The following is a 19356-nucleotide window of genomic DNA, read 5'->3' on the forward strand; positions in this document are numbered from 1 at the left end:
GAAAATTGTCATTATTTACTCACCCTCATGTAGTTCCAAACATGTATGCATTTCTTTCTACTGTGAAACACAAAAGAAGATATTTTGAAGAACATTCCAAACCAAGCTACACTGGAGCCCATTGACCTGTTCATGCTTCCTTTTGTAAAATGAAAATGCTTCCTTTTGTCTTCTGAAGCCATATGATAGCTTGATTTAATGTTTTTGAGAAACAGATTGAAATTTAAGCTTTATTCAGTTACTTTTCCTGCCACTGCAGCCCTCAAATCTCATTGGCATTTTTCTTATTTAAAATACGCTATGTGAAGAACTTCTGCAGATCTTCCAACTCGATCTCACTGGAAAATGTAACAATTTGGTGGCAATTTCATATGAATTCACACTGAAAAAAAAAGTAAGCATTAATGTCCACCCCTAACCCCACCCCACACCCCAAGCAGATCATACGAAAATGTATGGTTGTGTGAATTCATATGAATTAGCCACCAAAATATAAAAACATTGCCATGAAATTGTGTTGGATATGCATTAGTTTTCATGTGACATGAACAGTTAAAATGTGGCAAGCACAGCTATTGTATGTCTTCAAAATAACATCAATGTAATACACAAGTCATATGGGTAACTTTGCTTAGTGGTCCTATTTTGAACCATGATGGATTGAGCCAGAACTTTTCTCCTTTTTTGTGCCACGGAAGTCATTTACAGGTTTGGGACGACATGCGAGTGAGTAAATGATAATGACAGAATTTTCATTTTGGTTGAACAATTTCTTTAAACAAACCCAGCACATGTGAGGAATCCCCTGCTTCAGCTCTCATCCAGGCTGGCACAGAATGCATCCCCTCCAGCCAGCCAGTCATGCGTCCGTCCCTGCGGCCCCGTCACAGAACCAGAGAGAGAGTGAGTGGGACTTGAAAGAGAAGTGCAAGAGAGAGGTCGCTCTCAGCCTGCCTGAGCTGAGTGAAATAAAACCCTCCCAGGAATCCTTCTCTCTAGCTCTGTCTCTGTCTCTGTCTCTCTTTCTCTGAATCCACACATCCAGGTTTACCCGGCGTATCGCTCTTGCAGTGATGGCCACTCTCTACTCCCACACAGCAGGCTGTGTTATTATGACTGTGAAGTGCTCACTGAGTTTGACAGTGGACTTCACATCTCCTTCAACATGTGATGGTGCGAGATCGACTCCTACACATTCTATAGTTTGACAGCACTGTGAACACTTTTCCCCCCCTTTTCCACTCTTTTTTCTCTCTTCTGTTTTTGATTGCATTTCTGTCTGTTTAGAAGACAGCTATTTGTTGGTTATGCTTTGTATTATTGTGCAGATTGTTTGCATGTTTTCTCGTTTGTCTCTGGTTGTTGTTTGTTCTGTTCTTTGTTCTTGAGTATGGGTCTATTCACAAGCCCCATAACATTCTGAAAAGCACAAAAGAAACTTTTGAAAAGAAATTTTCAGCAGCCATTACTCTTTCAGAAATCGTTAATAATTATAATAATTAATAAGAAGAATCATCAATTATTATTGGTACTCAGTTATTAATAAGTTTTTATTACTATCAATGTTGAAAACATTTTTGGCACTTAATATTTTTTGGAAATCAGGGTAGATTATAATTTGTAACATTTTGTAACATTATAGATGTCTTTACAGTCAATTTTGATCAATTGTATGAGTCCTTGCTGAGTAAAAGTATTGATTTATTTAAAAAAAATCTTTTGAACGGTAATGTAAAAAATATTAAACTGCTTTCAATACTGATAAGAAGAAGAAATGTTCCCTGAGCACCATGAGTCATGTTAAAAATTCAGCTTTGCCATCACAGGAATAAAGTACTTTTAAAAATATATTAAAATATAAAACCGTTCTTTTAATATTTTTGTCATACAGGTTTTTATAGTAACAGTTTAAAAACAAGTCTTTTGATATTGTGAATGTTTTTTTTTTTTGTGCTTCATGCCTTAAAGCAAGGCAAATTCAGTCCATCCCTACCCTAAAGCAACTTTTACTTGATCCATGACTATATGCAGTATATATTAGATGTAATACCATTCTCATAATATTTATTTTTGTCTGTTGGCTTCTGTGAATCCCTGTGATATCTGCCCAAGCAAGTCAGAACAGAATATTCTTAGACAACTTCAGTTCAAGGTTGTAATTCCATAATCTTCCCTAAAAATATCGCCTGCTGAGATTTTTCTTGGTTGCTTCAAATAGCTATTAAACAAATATCCCCATAAGCCTATCCTGTTCCAACAGACAAATTCTCATCTACTCTGGAGTGCTTATGGCTGCTGGTGTTATGCCTGCACACAACCTGCAGATGCTGTGACAAAGCATAATATTACTGCTGTTTGCTAAGGTATAGTTATGCAGTACATAGGGTCAGCGATTTTTCAAAATCTCACAACTTTAGTATTAAACATTGACGCATAACTCAGAATATCTAGGGAACAACTGGTAGGTGCATTTACTAACAACCTAGCAAACACAAGAACACCTTAGCACCACGCCAACAGTGTTTGCACAGGCAAGCATCACACACATCAGAATCAAGCTGTATCTCCATGGAGATGCTGCTCTATTGTCATTGTAGCACAGCGACAACATTTTGTTATGACTGAGCCCAATGGAGAATTGACAGCTGAATAGCGTTTGAGTGGCGTTCCTCTTCATTTCCTGTTTCCGCAGTTAATAAATAACACGTCTGTGCATTAACATCTTTAAACAGTCCATGAATATACTTCAGGAGCTTGATGGACGTGAATGACATTTCCATGCTTGTATATTGCCAAAGACTGTTTCAGCAAAAGGTAATCTTACTGTCAGTCAAGGGCATTGTTGATCTAAACCCAACTGACAGAGGATTCTAGATGCTATTCTTCATATATTCAGAGACTAGTTGCAGAATATCTGAAATGTTTCTTTTTTCCCCTGTTGTTGTTTTTCTTTTTTATATATAATTGAGTATTTTGTAATCTTCCTTCATATTCTATTAAGAGATCCCTCTTATTTTTTTCGGCTGTTTATAAAAAGGCCGTCCAAGCAAAAATAAGCATCTAACAACCAAACCTCCAACATAAGAGCCGTTAATGGAGGTTCTCTTTTTTCACATGTCTACAGCATATTTTTCATGAACCTATCACATCATCTCATCCTTCATTGATCTGGCAAGTTCCACTGTTCTCTGAGAATCCTGTCTATTTGTGTTTTTTTTTTCTCTCTTCCCGTCTGCTGTATAGCAGAACACTCATCTGTTCATGTGTAAAGCAGGGGGAGAATGTATGGTGCAGATTTCTAAGCACAGATGCAGTGTAGACCAGCAAAGTCCAAATCTGGGAAGAGAGAGAAAAAAAAAGCTGTCCTTCAATGCATTGTAAGTCGTTATATATAAAAGCACAGTCCAAGACGATTTAGTCCAAGACCATTCTACTAATCATTTCAATCACAAGGTCTTGAACAAATGATAAAAATTTGAATGTAAAATATGATTGAATTTCTAGGTGTCCCTGTTATAGTGTAATTATACATTTAAATACCGAGTAATATTAATTAACTGCATGCGCTTGCTATATGGTTAGGGTTAGGATTAGGGTTTGTTTTAGGGTTACTTGAACATAATTATGGATAATTTATTGTTATTATAAAAGTAAGTATGTGTAACATGTAACAAGGGCACCTTAAAATAAAGTGTTACCAAATTCTGTTTCTTATATATCATGTATGCATAGGCCTTTGATGTTAAATGCTTGGGAGGGAGGGAGGGAGGGAGGGAGGGGGAAAAAAAAAACAGCCAGCAAGTTCCCAGCATACAAAGCACCTCTTGAAATTGTTTGAGAAAATGCAGAGTGTGCAGAGCTGTAATAGTCTTCAAAGGACTACTTTTAAGAAGCTAAAATATAGGAAGTTTTCATTTATTAAACATTTTTGGTAACAGTAGTAATTTCCATTTGTTATTCCACAGTTTTGATTGCTTTGATAGTATAATAAAATGTGAAAAATTGTAGTTATAAAGAATGAGTAGATGATGTATTGTATAATTATGGAAATGGGTTGTAAATGCTGTTCCAGGTTCTGCACACTGAACATAGAGGAGTGTTTAGGCAGTGATGCCCGAACATCAGCTGATCTATGCTTTCACCAAATGTTGACTTCCAGAAACACTTTTTTAGCAATTCACTGATTTTTCTATATGGGATACAGGAACTGTCCATAACATTATTCCTTTTAAGGCATGTAGTTATTTCTATTCTTTTATTTCCTCCTCTTTCTCTCTCAGTGCACTTGGAGGATCTTCGGCATTACATATCCCAGCATTCCCCAGTGGTGGCTGCCTCATTGACTATGTGCCTCAAGTGTGCCAATTACTCACAAACAAGGTAAAGAATAATCCTTTCTTTCTGTTTGTGTGTTCCTTCATTTAAATACTATGATCGTATAATCAGTTGGGTTACACTATCAGTGAAGTGTGGGTTTGTTTATAGTACACAATGATGTGTACGGGTGGTAAAGTCGATGCGTTTGTATGAATTGCATGCATGTGTTTTTATTTGTTTATGTGCATTTCTGATCAGTTTAGAGAAGGCCTTATGACAAGCGGAAATAGGATGGAGAAAACGTGACTGTCACTAGCCTGAGGAGTGACTGACATTCCTTTCCCCTGACATCTCTACTTCAGTTCAGCCCCACTCCTCATATCCACACAGACAGCATGAATAATCAACCCTTCCAATCTTCCACTTCATGCCCCACCAGCTCCTCACGACACACTCACCTGAACTAGGGTCACACGTTAGTCTACTTGAAAATGACAAAAACTTTTTTGCCCCAGTTTTAAGTTTATATTAGAGAAATTGGATTCATGATGTGTTTCAGAGCGCTTATATCTAGCGCTGCTCCAGTGCTCGAAGTGTAGTGTACTGACTCAGACAGAGAGTCATTAAACATCATCACACCAAACAGGAAAACTAATCTACTCACTATTTTGCTTTCACAGCCTAGTTGTGTTTAGAATCACATGCTTGCCTACGTTTGGCTTTTTACTTTTGCAGATTGTATTTAGGCTTCAAAATTCCAAAAAGTTGTGTTTATTTGTTAATCATGATGAAATCTGATGAAATAATCCCATTGGGTTCCTGTTGAGGGTACCACGGTGATGGATTGGCCTAAAAAAAAAAAAAAAACAACGCCATCACAGAAGCACTCTGCAGTTTGTGTTGACAGACCAAAATTGAAACCATTATTCACCGATCATTTTCAGCTCTGCTGCAGCTCTCGGATCAGATATGGTGCAGATATCATGACCCACATCATGTTTGAGAAAATGACACTATTATGACAGATCACATCTGTGTCAGTAAAACTAGTTATGAATGGTATTTTCTATTCCAGAATGAGCACACAGACAAGGAAAGCTGGACTCTGAACTTTTGCGATAAAGCATGTTCTGTGATCACTGATCTCACCTGTCAGCATCTCCCACGCTCCTTGTGTGGGTGTAGAGTTCACTGATCCAAAGTTCCTGACACACCTCCTCTAAACAAACAAGGCTTAGAGAAACAAAAAGAACAAGTGTGTGACTTGCATTGAGCAGCATAATGTTCTTTCAGATGTGGGTCTTCTCTAAAAACACGCTGAATCATGAAACAGAGATCAGCATTGATTCTTACATCACACATTATACACACCAACATCAGAGCTGCTCTCCTCTTGATCTCACCTGTGAAAAACATATCACTCACTTCGTATCGAGCAGCTCTATCTAATCTGATCTAATAGACCACCTAAATTGTGAAAATGTTTGTTAAATACGTTTAAATTAATGAATTAAATGTTTTGTTCAATTTTGCACTTTTTCATCAACTAAATTGATATTGTCAAAATTATGTTCAATTGTTAAATAATTTTAAAATTGGATAATTTTGTCCGAAGACTAAAAACTTTGACTAATTTTTTTTAAATAACTGATGTAAACAATGACAAGTTTTGGTGCTCATACAGGTTTGAATCTGACCTTTGTGTCTTAAACCCATTCTCACCTCTCTTTCCACAAATAATTCCATATCTGTACTGTTGTCAATGAAGACTTCAAGAGGCTCGCCATTTGGCTCGTACCTTTATAACTTCAGCATTACGTGGTTTCAGTCAAACTGTAAGAGACTGAGTCTAACTTCTGCTGATTTAATTAATGCAATCAGTTTTCTTCCAGAATGTTTTGTGGTGACAAATAGAACATTGGCATTAAACCCTCAACATGTACAACCATACAGTTAGGGAACTGCAGTCTGCCAGAACATGATTTGCTAAATTCAGGCTTATTTATGTACATCTAAGAGGTCAGAGAGTGTAGGTCACCATCAAGCAGTTCAGGACCTGAGGGTCTTTCACCTGCATCCAGTGGAGGTCAGAGCTATGGCTCTCTGACTGCCACAAGCTATCTGTCTGCCGTGCAGGGAAACAAACACTGGGAAGCAAAGGCTTCCAAGCAAACTTTTTTTCTTGCTATTAATGTACTATAGAGCCCTAGATATGAGCACTATATATCAGCAAACTTTTACACAGAAAGCATTGTGTAAGTGATTATGAAATATATATATATTTTAAAGTGTGGAAAGTGAATTTCCTGTCATAAGACAACACAGTTAGAGCCCTGGTCTCTACTGGTAATGTCTTCTCATTCACATTGAGCTGTGATGCTTATGCAGGCAGTGTGAGTTTAAATCTTGCTCGTGTCACTTGCCCGGGCAATCAGGCAAATGATTTGCTCAGACAATGTCAGGTCAAGTCACATTTATTTATATGGCATTTTATAAAATACAGATTGTTTCAAAACAGCTTCACAGTAATAAACAGGAAAATAACAATAATGTTCGGGGCTGTTTGTTCGCACAGAACATGTTTTCCATTCCACTGTGTTATTTTCCATTGATTACAAACACTAGATGCAAGTGTTTGACAGTTGTGTTTGCTTCTTGCATCTTCAGCAATTCATGTGTGATATGATAAAGTGCAAATTAAAAAAAAAAAAAAAAAACACACATCGCTTTGTTTTTAATCCACTCCACTGCCCACATTTAAAATTTTCAAAGCAAAAACATGTTTTGTGTGAATGACCCCTTAATGTTGTAAAATTTGTTCTTTAAAAAAAAAGAATATAATAGCGTCTTTATTCAGCTCAAGTCAGTTCAATGTTAATTCAGTTCAGTTCAATAACAGTGTTTTGCAAGGTTAGTGTCATTATCCATCTCAATTTTGTTCATTTTGAAAAAATTGCTTCTGGTGTGCAGGGACTTTATTCTTTCAGCCGCATTAATTTCGTTATTTTTCCAGCAATAAACTTTCATTTCTTTCTTTTTTCTTAACACAGGTTCAGTATGTCATTCAAGGATATCACAAGAGGAGAGAATACATTGCAGCTTTTCTCAGTCACTTTGGAATGTGAGTCTGTTTTTCCCCTTAAATACTGCTTAATTTATCTCTGTGACATTTCAAGTAAACCATATTCATTTAACAGTCATTTAACAGCTTAAGAATGAGAAAAACGCGAGCATTGTATCATAAAAGGAGCCTAATAAATTAACAATGGTATTACTAACTTCAGTAGTGAACTAGAATTGTACAAATTCAGATTCTTTGCCAGGTTTTTCTATGTAAACTTTTAACCCGATGGAAAGCTAAAAGTGTAAAACTGGTCTCGCAAGCCTGTACCTGTAGTGGTAACCAGTATAGCTGCTCACCACGCCCCTGTGATCATGAGAAATTAGTTACCAACATTAATTCCTTTTTTTTTAATTACTTAGGATAATTCTGCTTCTAATCTCATAAACAAGTACAAACAGCAACTTTATAATGGGCTGTAATACACAAGGCACCAAGATGTCTCCAGTTTATTAACACACCTTAATACGTCGCCAGACAAGGCAGTCTGGCAAGAGGCACAACCTAGCACATTGATTTATTAACTGTGAAGTAGTATTAATGAAGGCTGTTATGGGAAACTTGTTGGGGGGGGGTTAGTATAGGACAACGCATTATTCATATCTCTTGCATCACCAAGACTACGTGGTTCTTCAGTTTGGTTGTCTTTACAATTACCATTTTTAATATTTTTGATAATGATCCAGAAGATACCATGGCCCTAAAAAAAAGTATTTGGACTCTTAAAAATGTATGAATGCCATTGCATTAGATGAAAAAATAATTACGATTGCAATTGTAGCTTGAGTGTCTAAATACTTTTTGGGGCTACTGTGTATTAGATTCTTTTGTCAGTTGTTTTGAGGTCACATTTTAGGTCTTCATTGAACTGCAGTTTAATAGTACAGATATTGGCAAGATGCCAAGATGTCTTTGTTATCTTATATTTTATACAATGATATTATCATGTATATTACTCTGTTTTGACTACACAGGGGTGTGGTAGAGTATGATGCTGTCGGGTTTACCAAGCTCACCCTTCTGCTCATGTGGAAAGACTTCTGCTTCCTGGTCCATGGTGAGATACTCAAACATGTTCCTTTTATGCAACCCAGGGTCATTGGAAATACCTGGCAACACTTCTGCAAAAAAACTGAAATACCTTGAAATACTTTTTTAATTTTTTTTTTCATTGCAGATTAAAATGCATTTGCAGCCATGCCAGTTTAGTTTCCAAAAGTCTTTGAGCTTTTTTATTTTATTTATTTATTTATTTTTTGCAGTGAAATGTAGCCATATGTCCAGTGAGCCTGAGTTGCCTTTATTTATTGTGAAAATATGAACTTCTGTCTCTGGTTCGTGGTGGTATCTTTCATGCTTCACCGTTTTTGTTCTGGATGATCTGTATTTGAGCTGTTCTCTCTGCTGTCTTCTTGTAGTGGACCTGCCTTTATACTTCCCTCGAGATCAGCCCACCCTCACGTTTCAGTCTATCTATCACTTCACCAGCAGTGGGCAGCTCTACTCTCAGGTGCAGAAATCTTACCCCTACAGTCCACGCTGGGACGGCAACGAGATGGCCAAGCGAGCCAAGTAAGAACAAATGAATTACGAATCCTCCCAACAAAGAGCAACCGATAGTGAGTTTTCTGGAGGCTGCTGGAATGTGTAGCGTTCACCTTTGGACTTTTTTCACCTAGACACACCTCATAGCTGGAGAGCACTCTTTGTGCTGAGTGTGATAAGTGTTAGTGATAATACATCTCTTCTGTTTGTGTTTGGCCCGTATCTTATCTCTGCTTGGATAAGTTTTCCTTTGGCTTTCTGGCTTGGCTTTAATCAAGCAGTGATGAAAAATATAGATTCCCTGATTAACTTTACCAGCTTGTATGGACATTTGTTTAGTCTTTTCTGTAATTTGGCCTTATTGGTTGTAGTTTGAACGTATTTGAACATGTTGTCGCAGTACAAAATACTAAAAATGTACCAAAAATGTAAGTTGTCAATATCGATACCCACGTAATCTAATGATTCTTTATACCAATTTGTGATCCAACAGCAAAAATTGTCATTAAAAATGTAACTGTTACTATAAATAAATGAAGTAGTCTTGCATTCTCTAGTAATTAGGCAAGTTAACATTCAGGAGGTGATTCAACATTTTGATTTCACATGTAAGTTTCTACATGACACTACTGTCGTCGTGTATCTTTCTCTTTCTTTTCTGTTTCGCTCACTTTCGTGTTCTCTCTCCCACAGGGATTACTTCAAAAGCTTTATCCCTCAGTTCCAGGAGGGGGCTTTTGCCAACGGAAAACTGTAGATTTACTACATGAATTAGGAGCTCTCTGATTTGAATGGTGGGTCTGTGAACATGATGTACAGGAGACAGCATGTGCTCAGAGTCAAGCAGGAGTCTGTAAAAGAAACCCGACTCACAAGTCTGCCAACTGGTCTTCTTCAATGCTCCGGCCTTCACAAGCAATGTCATTTGGTACATTTAAAAGTACTGTGTGGATTTTTTTTTTTTTTTTTTTTTATTTATATGCTATTTGTGTTTTCTCATGTTCTTTATGAATAGATTGCATCAATAAATCAAGTTACTTTGCTGCTTTACTCGGTTTCTGGTTTTTGTTATTCTGATGTGTTTTAATATTAGTTTTACATTTTTATTCATCCACAGATTCATTTGTTTTGTACCTGTTTACTTCAGATAAATCATTAGCTGAGCTATATCAGTGTGTTATTTTGGTAACACTTCTACAATAAGTTTCCATTTATTAACATTAGTTAACTAAATTGAATAAATACTGTAATAAATGCATTGATTGTTAGTGCATTGCTGCTCATGCATCGCATTGTTAATTAATCCATTGACTAATGTTAACTAATAGGGATAGGAACTTATTTTAGGAACTAACTACAATAAGGCCATGCTCGGATGAATGTGAATATCTTGGATTTGACTGGAGTGACTGTCACGCATAACTCCCCTAGTTATTAGTATTTTGTAAAAAAAAAAAAAAAATAAAAAAAAATAAATAAATTGTGGTTTACCATTTATTACCAAGATCAGACAAGGCCTAAATGCTATATCTGTTAAATCTTGTCTTTTCACTATTGAATTTACATTTTGACTGTGCCAGGAGAAATCTAAAAGTCTAATCATTAACATCACAGATTAACTAATTTGAGGCTTCAAATTCAGTTTAATACTTTGGGTCAGATTTAATTAAAATCTTTAAACCTAAAAATGAAAAATGTTAATAATGATCCTTGCCCTAAGTGTGAGTTCATCAGTACTTAACTTTAAGAGAGAAAAAGAGTTCAGCACAAAACTTCATGTTGGTTCAATATTGAGTTGCACCACACAGCTATTCATATATCCATACTAGTTTGTAAATATGTATGAATTAAGTCGTCAAAGAAGGTCATTATTTTTTTCCAACTGTGACCCTGAACCACAAAACCAGTCATAAGGGTCCATTTTTAAATTGAGATTTATACATCATCTGAAAGCTGAATAAATGAGCAATATTGATACAATATTTGAAAATCTGGAATCTAAGAGTGCAAAAAAAAATCTAAATATTGAGAAAATCGCCTTTAAAGTTGTTCTTAGCAATGCATATTACTAATAAAACATTAAGTTTCCATATATTTATGGTAGGAAATTTACAAAATATCTTCCTGGAACATGATCTTTACTTAATATCCTAATGATTTTTGGCATGAAAGAAAAATCGATAATTTTGACCAAGACAATGTATTTTTGGCTATCGCTACAAATATACCCCAGCGACTTGAGATTGGTTTTGTGGTCCAGGGTCACAATTAGATTCCACAAAACTGGAAAAAGCATCTAAATTATGAGCACTTTTATTTCTGAAATGGATCATTTTAGTCTTGTTTGTTTAATCTTGTAATTTGCCAAGGAGAATGTAGTTGAACTGCATTTTGAGAAATTTGGTTCCAATTTGCATGTATGTGAGTGAGTGTCTGTATGTGTTGTATTTTGTGATGGAAAAGTGTCTTGGCGTGTCGTCTCTGTCAACCCCGATCGCTTTTAAGCTTTTAACAGGGTTTCAAACATGAAACAGAACAAACCATATGTGTGTGAGTGTGTTTGTTAAGGGAGTGTAGACATGAACGGGATGTGTGGGAGAGAACCTACAGCTGAGGGAGAGAGGGAGGGAGGGAGGGAGAGATTGTGAGAGCGAGAGCTCGCTTGTTTTCATCATTAAGCGCAGGGGTCATCGTCAGGGGTCTTTGTTGGCCTGGGGGTCTGCCCTCTGCTATATTTATTGTTGGTAATGTAGGAGCTGTCATGTCTAATTGGGAACCACGGGATGAATGCATTTGGGGCATTTAATAGAATCAAGTCTCTTAATAAAAGAATTAATAACAAGATTCTTTTTGTCTGTTTTTTTCTTCCGTCCACGCTTGGCACTGTAACCTTTCCCGACCTGCCGCTAAACTGGCCCCATCAGACTGTGTGGACCCCCATTTAAGTTGGTGTTGAGAGAGGTGAAGGAAAGGTTGATGGCCCCTTTAAGCCGAAACAGCATTCAGATTTGTTTCTTTTTTCAGCACCCACTCGATCAGCTCTAGTGGTGCATTAACAGTAAAGTGCAGTACATTATGGATTAGGGGGAAACAAACTGCTTCCTCCAGTTTATTTCATGCACATGCCAGAAACTTATATATTAAGGTCTACTTTTAATTTCAGAAGTTTATATTGAAGAGTTATAATAGGGATGCAGAGGAATAAGCAGCTGTAAATGAGGTGTAGTGTGAACCTGTTTTCAAAGACCTTGTTTTCTTTTTGCTCTCCACTTTTAGTGCCGGGGTCTTGGCTGCCAACTTTGCTGCTAATTCCCCAAATCCACTAATCCTGCCTTATTTAAACCATCTTGATGGCAGCAGGCCACAGAAAATAAAAAGCTTGGCAGTCTAAATGATGCTCAGATTCATCAATTGCAACGGTATTGTCATTCCAAGCGGGTAAGTTAACCTTTGAAGGAATTGCTGCTGACAGTTTCAGTTGTTTAAGTACGGGCTATTTTAAAATGACTTCGAACCATCTGGTAATCTGAGTGTACACATATTTCTAAACAGGTCCCAGCCACAATCACATTTCATGTTTCAACGTGAAAACAAGTTACAGTCTTTCTCAGTATCCTACCGGTGATTATTTGAGAGATAAATAGCAAATATGGTTGTATTTAAACATAAGGAGAAACATAAAGAAATTACTTTAGACTAAGTTCAATTTAGGTTTTTTAAGTTTTATTTTGTTTTTGTTTGCTTTTGTTACATTATGGTCCCATTAATCTTTGTAAACATAGTTATATCTATATACACATCAAAATACAACTGTCCATTGTTAGTTGATGTTGCAACCATTGATTTTATTAATGTATTAGTGTAATACGATAATGCTTTAGAAGTCATTTTCATTGTTAGTTCTTGTTAACTAATGTTAAAAATGAATGTTTTTTTTAAACTGTACCAATAGAAAAACTATTGCATTGTTTCATAGTTAAAAATCATTTAGATTCACCACTGTATTTAAAATGGCTTTCACTAGGTGTTTATTAGGATACTTTGGGGCTTATGTAGCAAGACTCTGCGACATTTTTGATACAAAACCATACCGCTAATTGAGAAAACAAGCTTATAGCTTATGCTACATAGCTCATGATATATGTACTGTAGCTTTTGTGACGTCTAACCCCAGTGCCCTCTGTGTGCTAACGTTTTTAGATCTAATCATAATCTCCTGCAGTGGATGTGACGGCTTTTACTGTGACTTTTTGCCTCTGTCCTTACCTTTTTCCAGAACATCATCCAAGAATGAATCAAAAGAGAGGCGGGAAACGTCCAGACATTCGGACCCTCCCAAAACAATCCGCTTTCGACTCCAACATTAAAGTTTTGATGTCCACAATAAGAAAGAAAAGAGAAAGCAAATGATTGAAAATCCCATTTGCCATCTTAGATCACCTCACTTCCTGGAGATGCTAAGAAGACAGGGCAGCGGCAAACATGAGAGGTAATCGGAGCGAAATGGCGAACATTACGAAGGCCTGAATATGTCAGAGCAAGGCTGAGGAAAGGCGGCCGCCGCCTTTGCCTGTTTACCACTGCGGAGTTCCCCGAGCTGTCAGGCCTGGCGATTTCATACGCAGTCACGGTTATTTAATACATTCCTCTGGAAAACAAAAGACAAACACATCATTAAAAGCAAGTCGCTGAAACAAACATTTGAGAGAGGGAAAAAACAAGAGACAAAGTTTCCTGTTCTGGTAACTCTGGGATACTTTGCGTCCTGATGTCTGCAAATTCAGAGTGACATTAGTGAGAGTTTATTCCCCTCTTCGTCGTCTTGTTCCAGTGGGGGAGAGGAGGGGGCGGCAGGGATTGAGGATTGTGGATTTCAGCGGTGGCGGCACTCGTATATACGCGGATGGGGTTGTTGACGCGAGCCATGTTTGGGATGATGGAGCTGAGAGGCTTAGCTAATTTGGAAGAGTAGGGGAGATTTGAGGCCTTTTGTTGGAGCCTGTTTGATCTGTTGCAGGGGGAAAAAATGGCCTCCGAGATGTCATGGAAATGAGAGAATTACAGTCTTTTTTGCCTCGCTTTGTCAACGTGCAAGATATGTTTTCACCCTTGCTTGATAATAACTTCCACTCGTTAAGCCCTGATTGTTAATTGCTAATTACTCTCCTCCTAGCCATGCATCAAAAGGCAGGAGAGAGCCATGCTAAGCGGATCAAACACGGTCTGTTTCTGGCTCTGGCTGGTTTCTGCTGTTGTCTCCCCCTCACGTTGTTGGGACTCGGTTTATTTATTTATTCCATTCTCTTTGGGATATGATGGGGGGGGGATGACAAGATGAATGCAGATTTTCTTCCATCTTCCTCTCGGCTGCAAATCGTAAGCGTTCGATTTAGACCTGTCATGGATTTATAGAAGCAAACCCCTCAGGTGCTTCAAGCCCTGGCACACGGCTCTTGGCTTTCCCCAGTTTAACATGGAATTAAAGGGACTGACACTCCATTTGGTACGGAGCGTTTGTCAGTGACTAAAGATATGGTCACTTCTTCGTGCGAGTTTCGTGCATACATCTCCGAACTGCTTTTCCATCCTCAAAGAGTCATGCCCTTCCATGTTTCCCGCATTCCTCCTGCTCTCCGTGTGCGGTAGTGCCTGGCTGGCGGCAGTACCTGGTCAACTGTCAGGCTGGATTGAGCGTTGACCGCTGTCAGGCTGGGAGATGTGCTCTGATGGCCTGTCTGGCTGATTGACCTGTCAGAAGGAGTGATGTATACAAGGTAGAGTCGCATGGACAGGTGCACGCCGCAGATCAAAAGGCAGGAATCTTATTAGGAGTTTTGTGAAGCCTATGGTCCTCTACTAGTTGTACTTGTTTATTGTTGTTGAATAATTATATTAGGCTAAATGGATATATCGATAATTGTCTGTAAATCTTGTTTGAGACATGTTTTTTAATTTATTTATTTTTTAATTGTACAAATACATATACCACCCTGAAAAGTTGGAGTTTAGTTGGAGGCAAATATCCTTGGCCAATATTCTTAAAATCTGCTTTCCATAATGTTTCCATAATATATATAGATTTTGAACAAAGGGAAATTTGTATCTTTGCCAGCATTTTGAGTGGCACGTAAAAAAAAGAAAAAAAGATTATTGCTTTGCATTTCTTTGTAAGTTTGCCGTTATATTCAAACACACTTGTTTTTGTTTAAAGACACTTTCATGGTGTTCCCCTAGTCTTTTACAGTAACCACTCCAGCTAAATGAGAAAATATCAATATGAAAATATTCTGCTTGGGAAAAAGAGGCCTTATTAGTGGATATCATGTTGTCGTATTCTTAGATTTGAATAGGAAAAGATTGTGCTTAATTTTGATTTTGTTTTGTTTGCTGTAATTAATTGATAATGCAGATTGTGTTAAAATGTTTACATTTACTTGTAATTGTTTTTTTTTTTTGTGGAAAACATCCACAGTAACAATAGCAAATAACATCTTAGTCTACAAATATTTTGTCATACAGTAGCAATTAAATATGTTGAGGATTCAATTATATTAAGCTTTTTTTACATTTTAAAGTAATATATAAAGCTTTTACATATGTTCTTTAAGCTTGCTGTGGTTTTACTTATATTTAATATAAGTAATGAATTTAGGTAAAGGGGTGCAAAGCCAGTCGTGGTTTTGTAGGCAAACATCAATGCCTTGAATTTTATGCAAGCAGCTTTTGGTAGCCAGTGCAAATTGATAAACAGAGGTGTGACGTGCTCATTAAAAATAAATATAAAATAAAAATATTAATATTAATAATAGTAATTATATGTGACCCTCTCTGTGAAATCCAGGCTAAAGTCTCAGATTCTAATTGAGATATCAAGCATCAAAATTTGATTTCAACCATTAATTTCACTATGATTTCAATCTTTGACATGGCCTTACTCAGTCAGTATTAAAGATATAAAGGTTACATTTTCACAGAATGTTCTTTACCTTATGTAGAAGTCAGTAAATCACAAAAAAGACTTTAGCTGGGTTTTCACAGAGAGGGTCACATATAATTACTATTATTAATATTAATATTTTTATTTTATATTTATTTTTAATGAGCACGTCACACCTCTGTTTATCAATTTGCACTGGCTACCAAAAGCTGCTCGCATAAAATTCAAGGCATTGATGTTTGCCTACAAAACCACGACTGGCTTTGCACCCCTTTACCTAAATTCATTACTTCAGACTTATGTGCCTCTAGAAGCTTACGTTCTGCAAGTGAACGTCACTTTATTGTTCATCCCAAAGAGGCACAAAATCACTTTCAAGGACTTTTACATTAAATGTTCCCTCCTGGTGGAATGACCAATGACAACTCAGTCCTTAGCCATCTACAAGAATCGGCTAAAAACACATATCTTCCATCTTTATGACCCTCTAAATCTAGCACTCTCTATTCTAATTATATTCTTAAAAAACAAAACAAAAAAGTTAATTATGCAATTAACAAAAGCAAAAAGGTATCTAACACTAGTTTGCTCTATTCTTTTTCTATTCTATCTGTTTTCTTTTTATTTATTATATAATAATAAAAAATAAAAAAACTTGCTACATGTACTGTGTTAAGCTAACTAAAACTTGTATATATATGCATATCTCTCTTGTTGATTTTGATTGCTTCCATTGTCCTCATTTGTAAGTCACTTTGGATAAAAGCGTCTGCTAAATGACTAAATGTAAATATTTTTTATATATATATATTACTATAAAGAAGATTTGTTGTTTATAAGTTTGATTATTTATTGAACATGGGTCACTTTTATTGCATTGCTGTGTTAACAAAACCCATTAAATAAATGATAAAACCTGGAACTAGTCTCTCTTGAATCTCCAATGCTATGTGGTACAATAAACATGCCCTTTAATTAATTTTCGATGCAGAAGTTTAATGCATCATTACTGCTTACCAAATATGTAACTCCAGCACAGCTGTAAACTGCTGACCTCTGTGCCCTTGACCTCAGAGGGCTTCAGAAGGGGAGCTAGACAAGCAGTGGGAAGAAAACACAGTGAGGAGAGTGTACAGAAGAAACGAGAGGCTCGTGCCGAGTGCCTCAAACCCCCCTTAGCTGCTTAATTAAATTTTCCACTTTTCCACACTCACATTAAGCTTTCATTCAACCGGACAGAATGGATGCTCAAAAGGAGTAAACCCCAGAGAGGGACACTGCTCCCTGACTATTCTACTTTCTATCCAAAAGAAATATGTATATAGCTGTATATGAAAGGTAAATAAATCTTCCTGCCATAGGAAATTGGATAGGGTCAAAGTAACACTCAATGTATTTTCTGTTTCCATTTCTGTAAGGTGGAAAGAATGTCACTCGCATTGTATGTCTCACCTCTCCTGTTCTTTAGGCTTATTATTGGGTGTTATACAAAGACAGGTGGAGACAAGTGAAGTTAAACTCGTGTACAGACAGGTCAATTGCTAAGAGACTCCTGCTCACTGAGTCAACATGGTTTGTTCTCTTTAGGATTGTCAGAGGGCCCTTACATCATGAAGAGATGATGCAAGAAATAATAGAAAATAAGATGATGATATTAGTTATTGCATCAACAATGTACAATCATGCATTTTTACTGAACCAGACTTGTTATTTCATACAGTGCCATGCAAAGGACACAACTAACTTGTGCCTTGGATCTTATAGGAGAAACCCATACTCTGAAATCCCAAAATGTCCATAATAAAAACTGATAGTTCCAGTTCTAGATGCAGATTGGCCAAATTTCAGCGGTGCTAAAACACACAATATAGTGATAGCTTATGCTTCCTGTTAACTCCTTTCTACAAAATATCAAGATCTATTCCTTTCCAATGAAGCATAAACATTGGAACATCCTCACATTATTCCATATAAAACTTGCCAGGTTGAGTGAATGCTGTCATTAAAGCAAAAAGGGGAAAGTACCAATTACTAATGTCGTCTTTACACAACTTAAGGAGCTTCTCCACCACAAAAAAAAAAATAATGCTGCACAGAACTGGAAAACATGCATTTACACAGGAATTACAATCGCAAAAAGTGTTTTTAAAAAGTCATGTTTTAAATCTTTTATTACTACTATAGAAACATGATGAATGACAACATTAAGCCATAAAATATATCCTCTGTCGTGGCTATGCCAAAAGTTTAAGGCTACATCAGAGTCACTTCTGATAATAGGGGCTGAGATGGGTCTGAGATGACTTTTGTGTGGCACTGAGTCTGAATTTGGAGCAGACACAAAGCCTGTCAGAGCAGCCTTAACTGTATAAAGGCACCCTAAGAACATTTGAAATTCTTTTCATTTTTTTTTAATTAAACTTTTCATAATAAAGTTATGAGTGGCTGTGCTAAATTGTGTGTGACTGATACTGACTGTATAATATATTGACAATATAGCACTGCTTCTCCTACCCAATTTCTTCAAGTACATCTATAATTAAAACAACAAGGACACATTTGTTCTTTAACCCCTCCTCAACAAACTACAACTGCAGTTAATATATAACAAATTTGCATCAAACTGTTTGCCACAGGGCTCATTCGAATCTGTGGCAATGTTTGCCAAACCTTTCCTCAAATGTTTTTGTAAGAGTTCACAAATGCTCACTCGTTCCTCCTTTCTTATCAGTGAGGCTTGTTGTGGTATAGCTCGCACCTGGGCTTTTTACACATTAGTGTACATGTCCTATTTATGTACCGCGACATTCCATGTTTGTAGCACTTAGAGACATCGACGACGTACAGACAGGTTTACAGGAACCTTATCAGATTAGACAGCCGAACACTTGGTCCACACTTGTGCTCTAAACAAATAAATTAGCATTCCATGAGGCTCGCTCCTCATCTCCATACCCATTCATACTTTACGTAGATCTGAAAGAGCAACCCCAGTTGCGTTCTGAAGCAATATTCTCCATTGTGTTCAGCGCCTGTGATGAAAAGCACTCGGAAAGCATCACCTGACAAAATAATTTGTGAAACAAGGGGGTAGAAGATGTTAAAACTCTCAGATATACCTCTGCATCTTTCCTCTACTGCCCTCTCGGAATAAAAGCTCGCTGTGATGGGTCATATTTGCCTTGGCCAAACATCGAAGGTTTACGGGAAGACCCTTTTGCAGTAAAGACCAATGCTAAATCTTTCTGTCCCCCCACCTCTCCTATTTCTACTCCATTTGTTAAGTTCTTCCACTATACGCTCCTGCTTTCCATCCCCCTCTTTGTTTTTAAGTGGCCATCACTTCGTTTTGTCGCTCTTTGTTTTGAGTCAGCCACGCGTTTGTGACGCATTTCCTTCCATTGTAGCAGGAACCGATTCTTGTAGTAATAACTCT

The 19356-nt window shown here is 37.0% G+C and overlaps 1 protein-coding gene across 2 annotated transcripts in view; it reads left to right on the forward strand.

Annotated features, from left to right (window-relative positions):
* babam2 (BRISC and BRCA1 A complex member 2) overlaps nucleotides 1-10033 on the forward strand; it is a 75925-nt gene extending 65892 nt beyond the window's left edge. For both annotated transcript variants that reach the window (XM_058749046.1, XM_058749047.1), the window contains exons 8-12: nucleotides 4281-4380; nucleotides 7368-7438; nucleotides 8413-8495; nucleotides 8857-9010; nucleotides 9677-10033. In XM_058749046.1, the coding sequence (XP_058605029.1) occupies nucleotides 4281-4380; nucleotides 7368-7438; nucleotides 8413-8495; nucleotides 8857-9010; nucleotides 9677-9740 (472 nt within the window). In that variant the 3' untranslated portion in view covers nucleotides 9741-10033. The remainder of the gene's footprint in view (nucleotides 1-4280; nucleotides 4381-7367; nucleotides 7439-8412; nucleotides 8496-8856; nucleotides 9011-9676) is intronic.
* Nucleotides 10034-19356: the final 9323 nt, after the last annotated feature.

This window comes from Onychostoma macrolepis, chromosome 17 (assembly GCF_012432095.1).
Source record: "Onychostoma macrolepis isolate SWU-2019 chromosome 17, ASM1243209v1, whole genome shotgun sequence".
In the NCBI taxonomy this organism is placed as follows: Eukaryota; Metazoa; Chordata; class Actinopteri; order Cypriniformes; family Cyprinidae; genus Onychostoma; species Onychostoma macrolepis.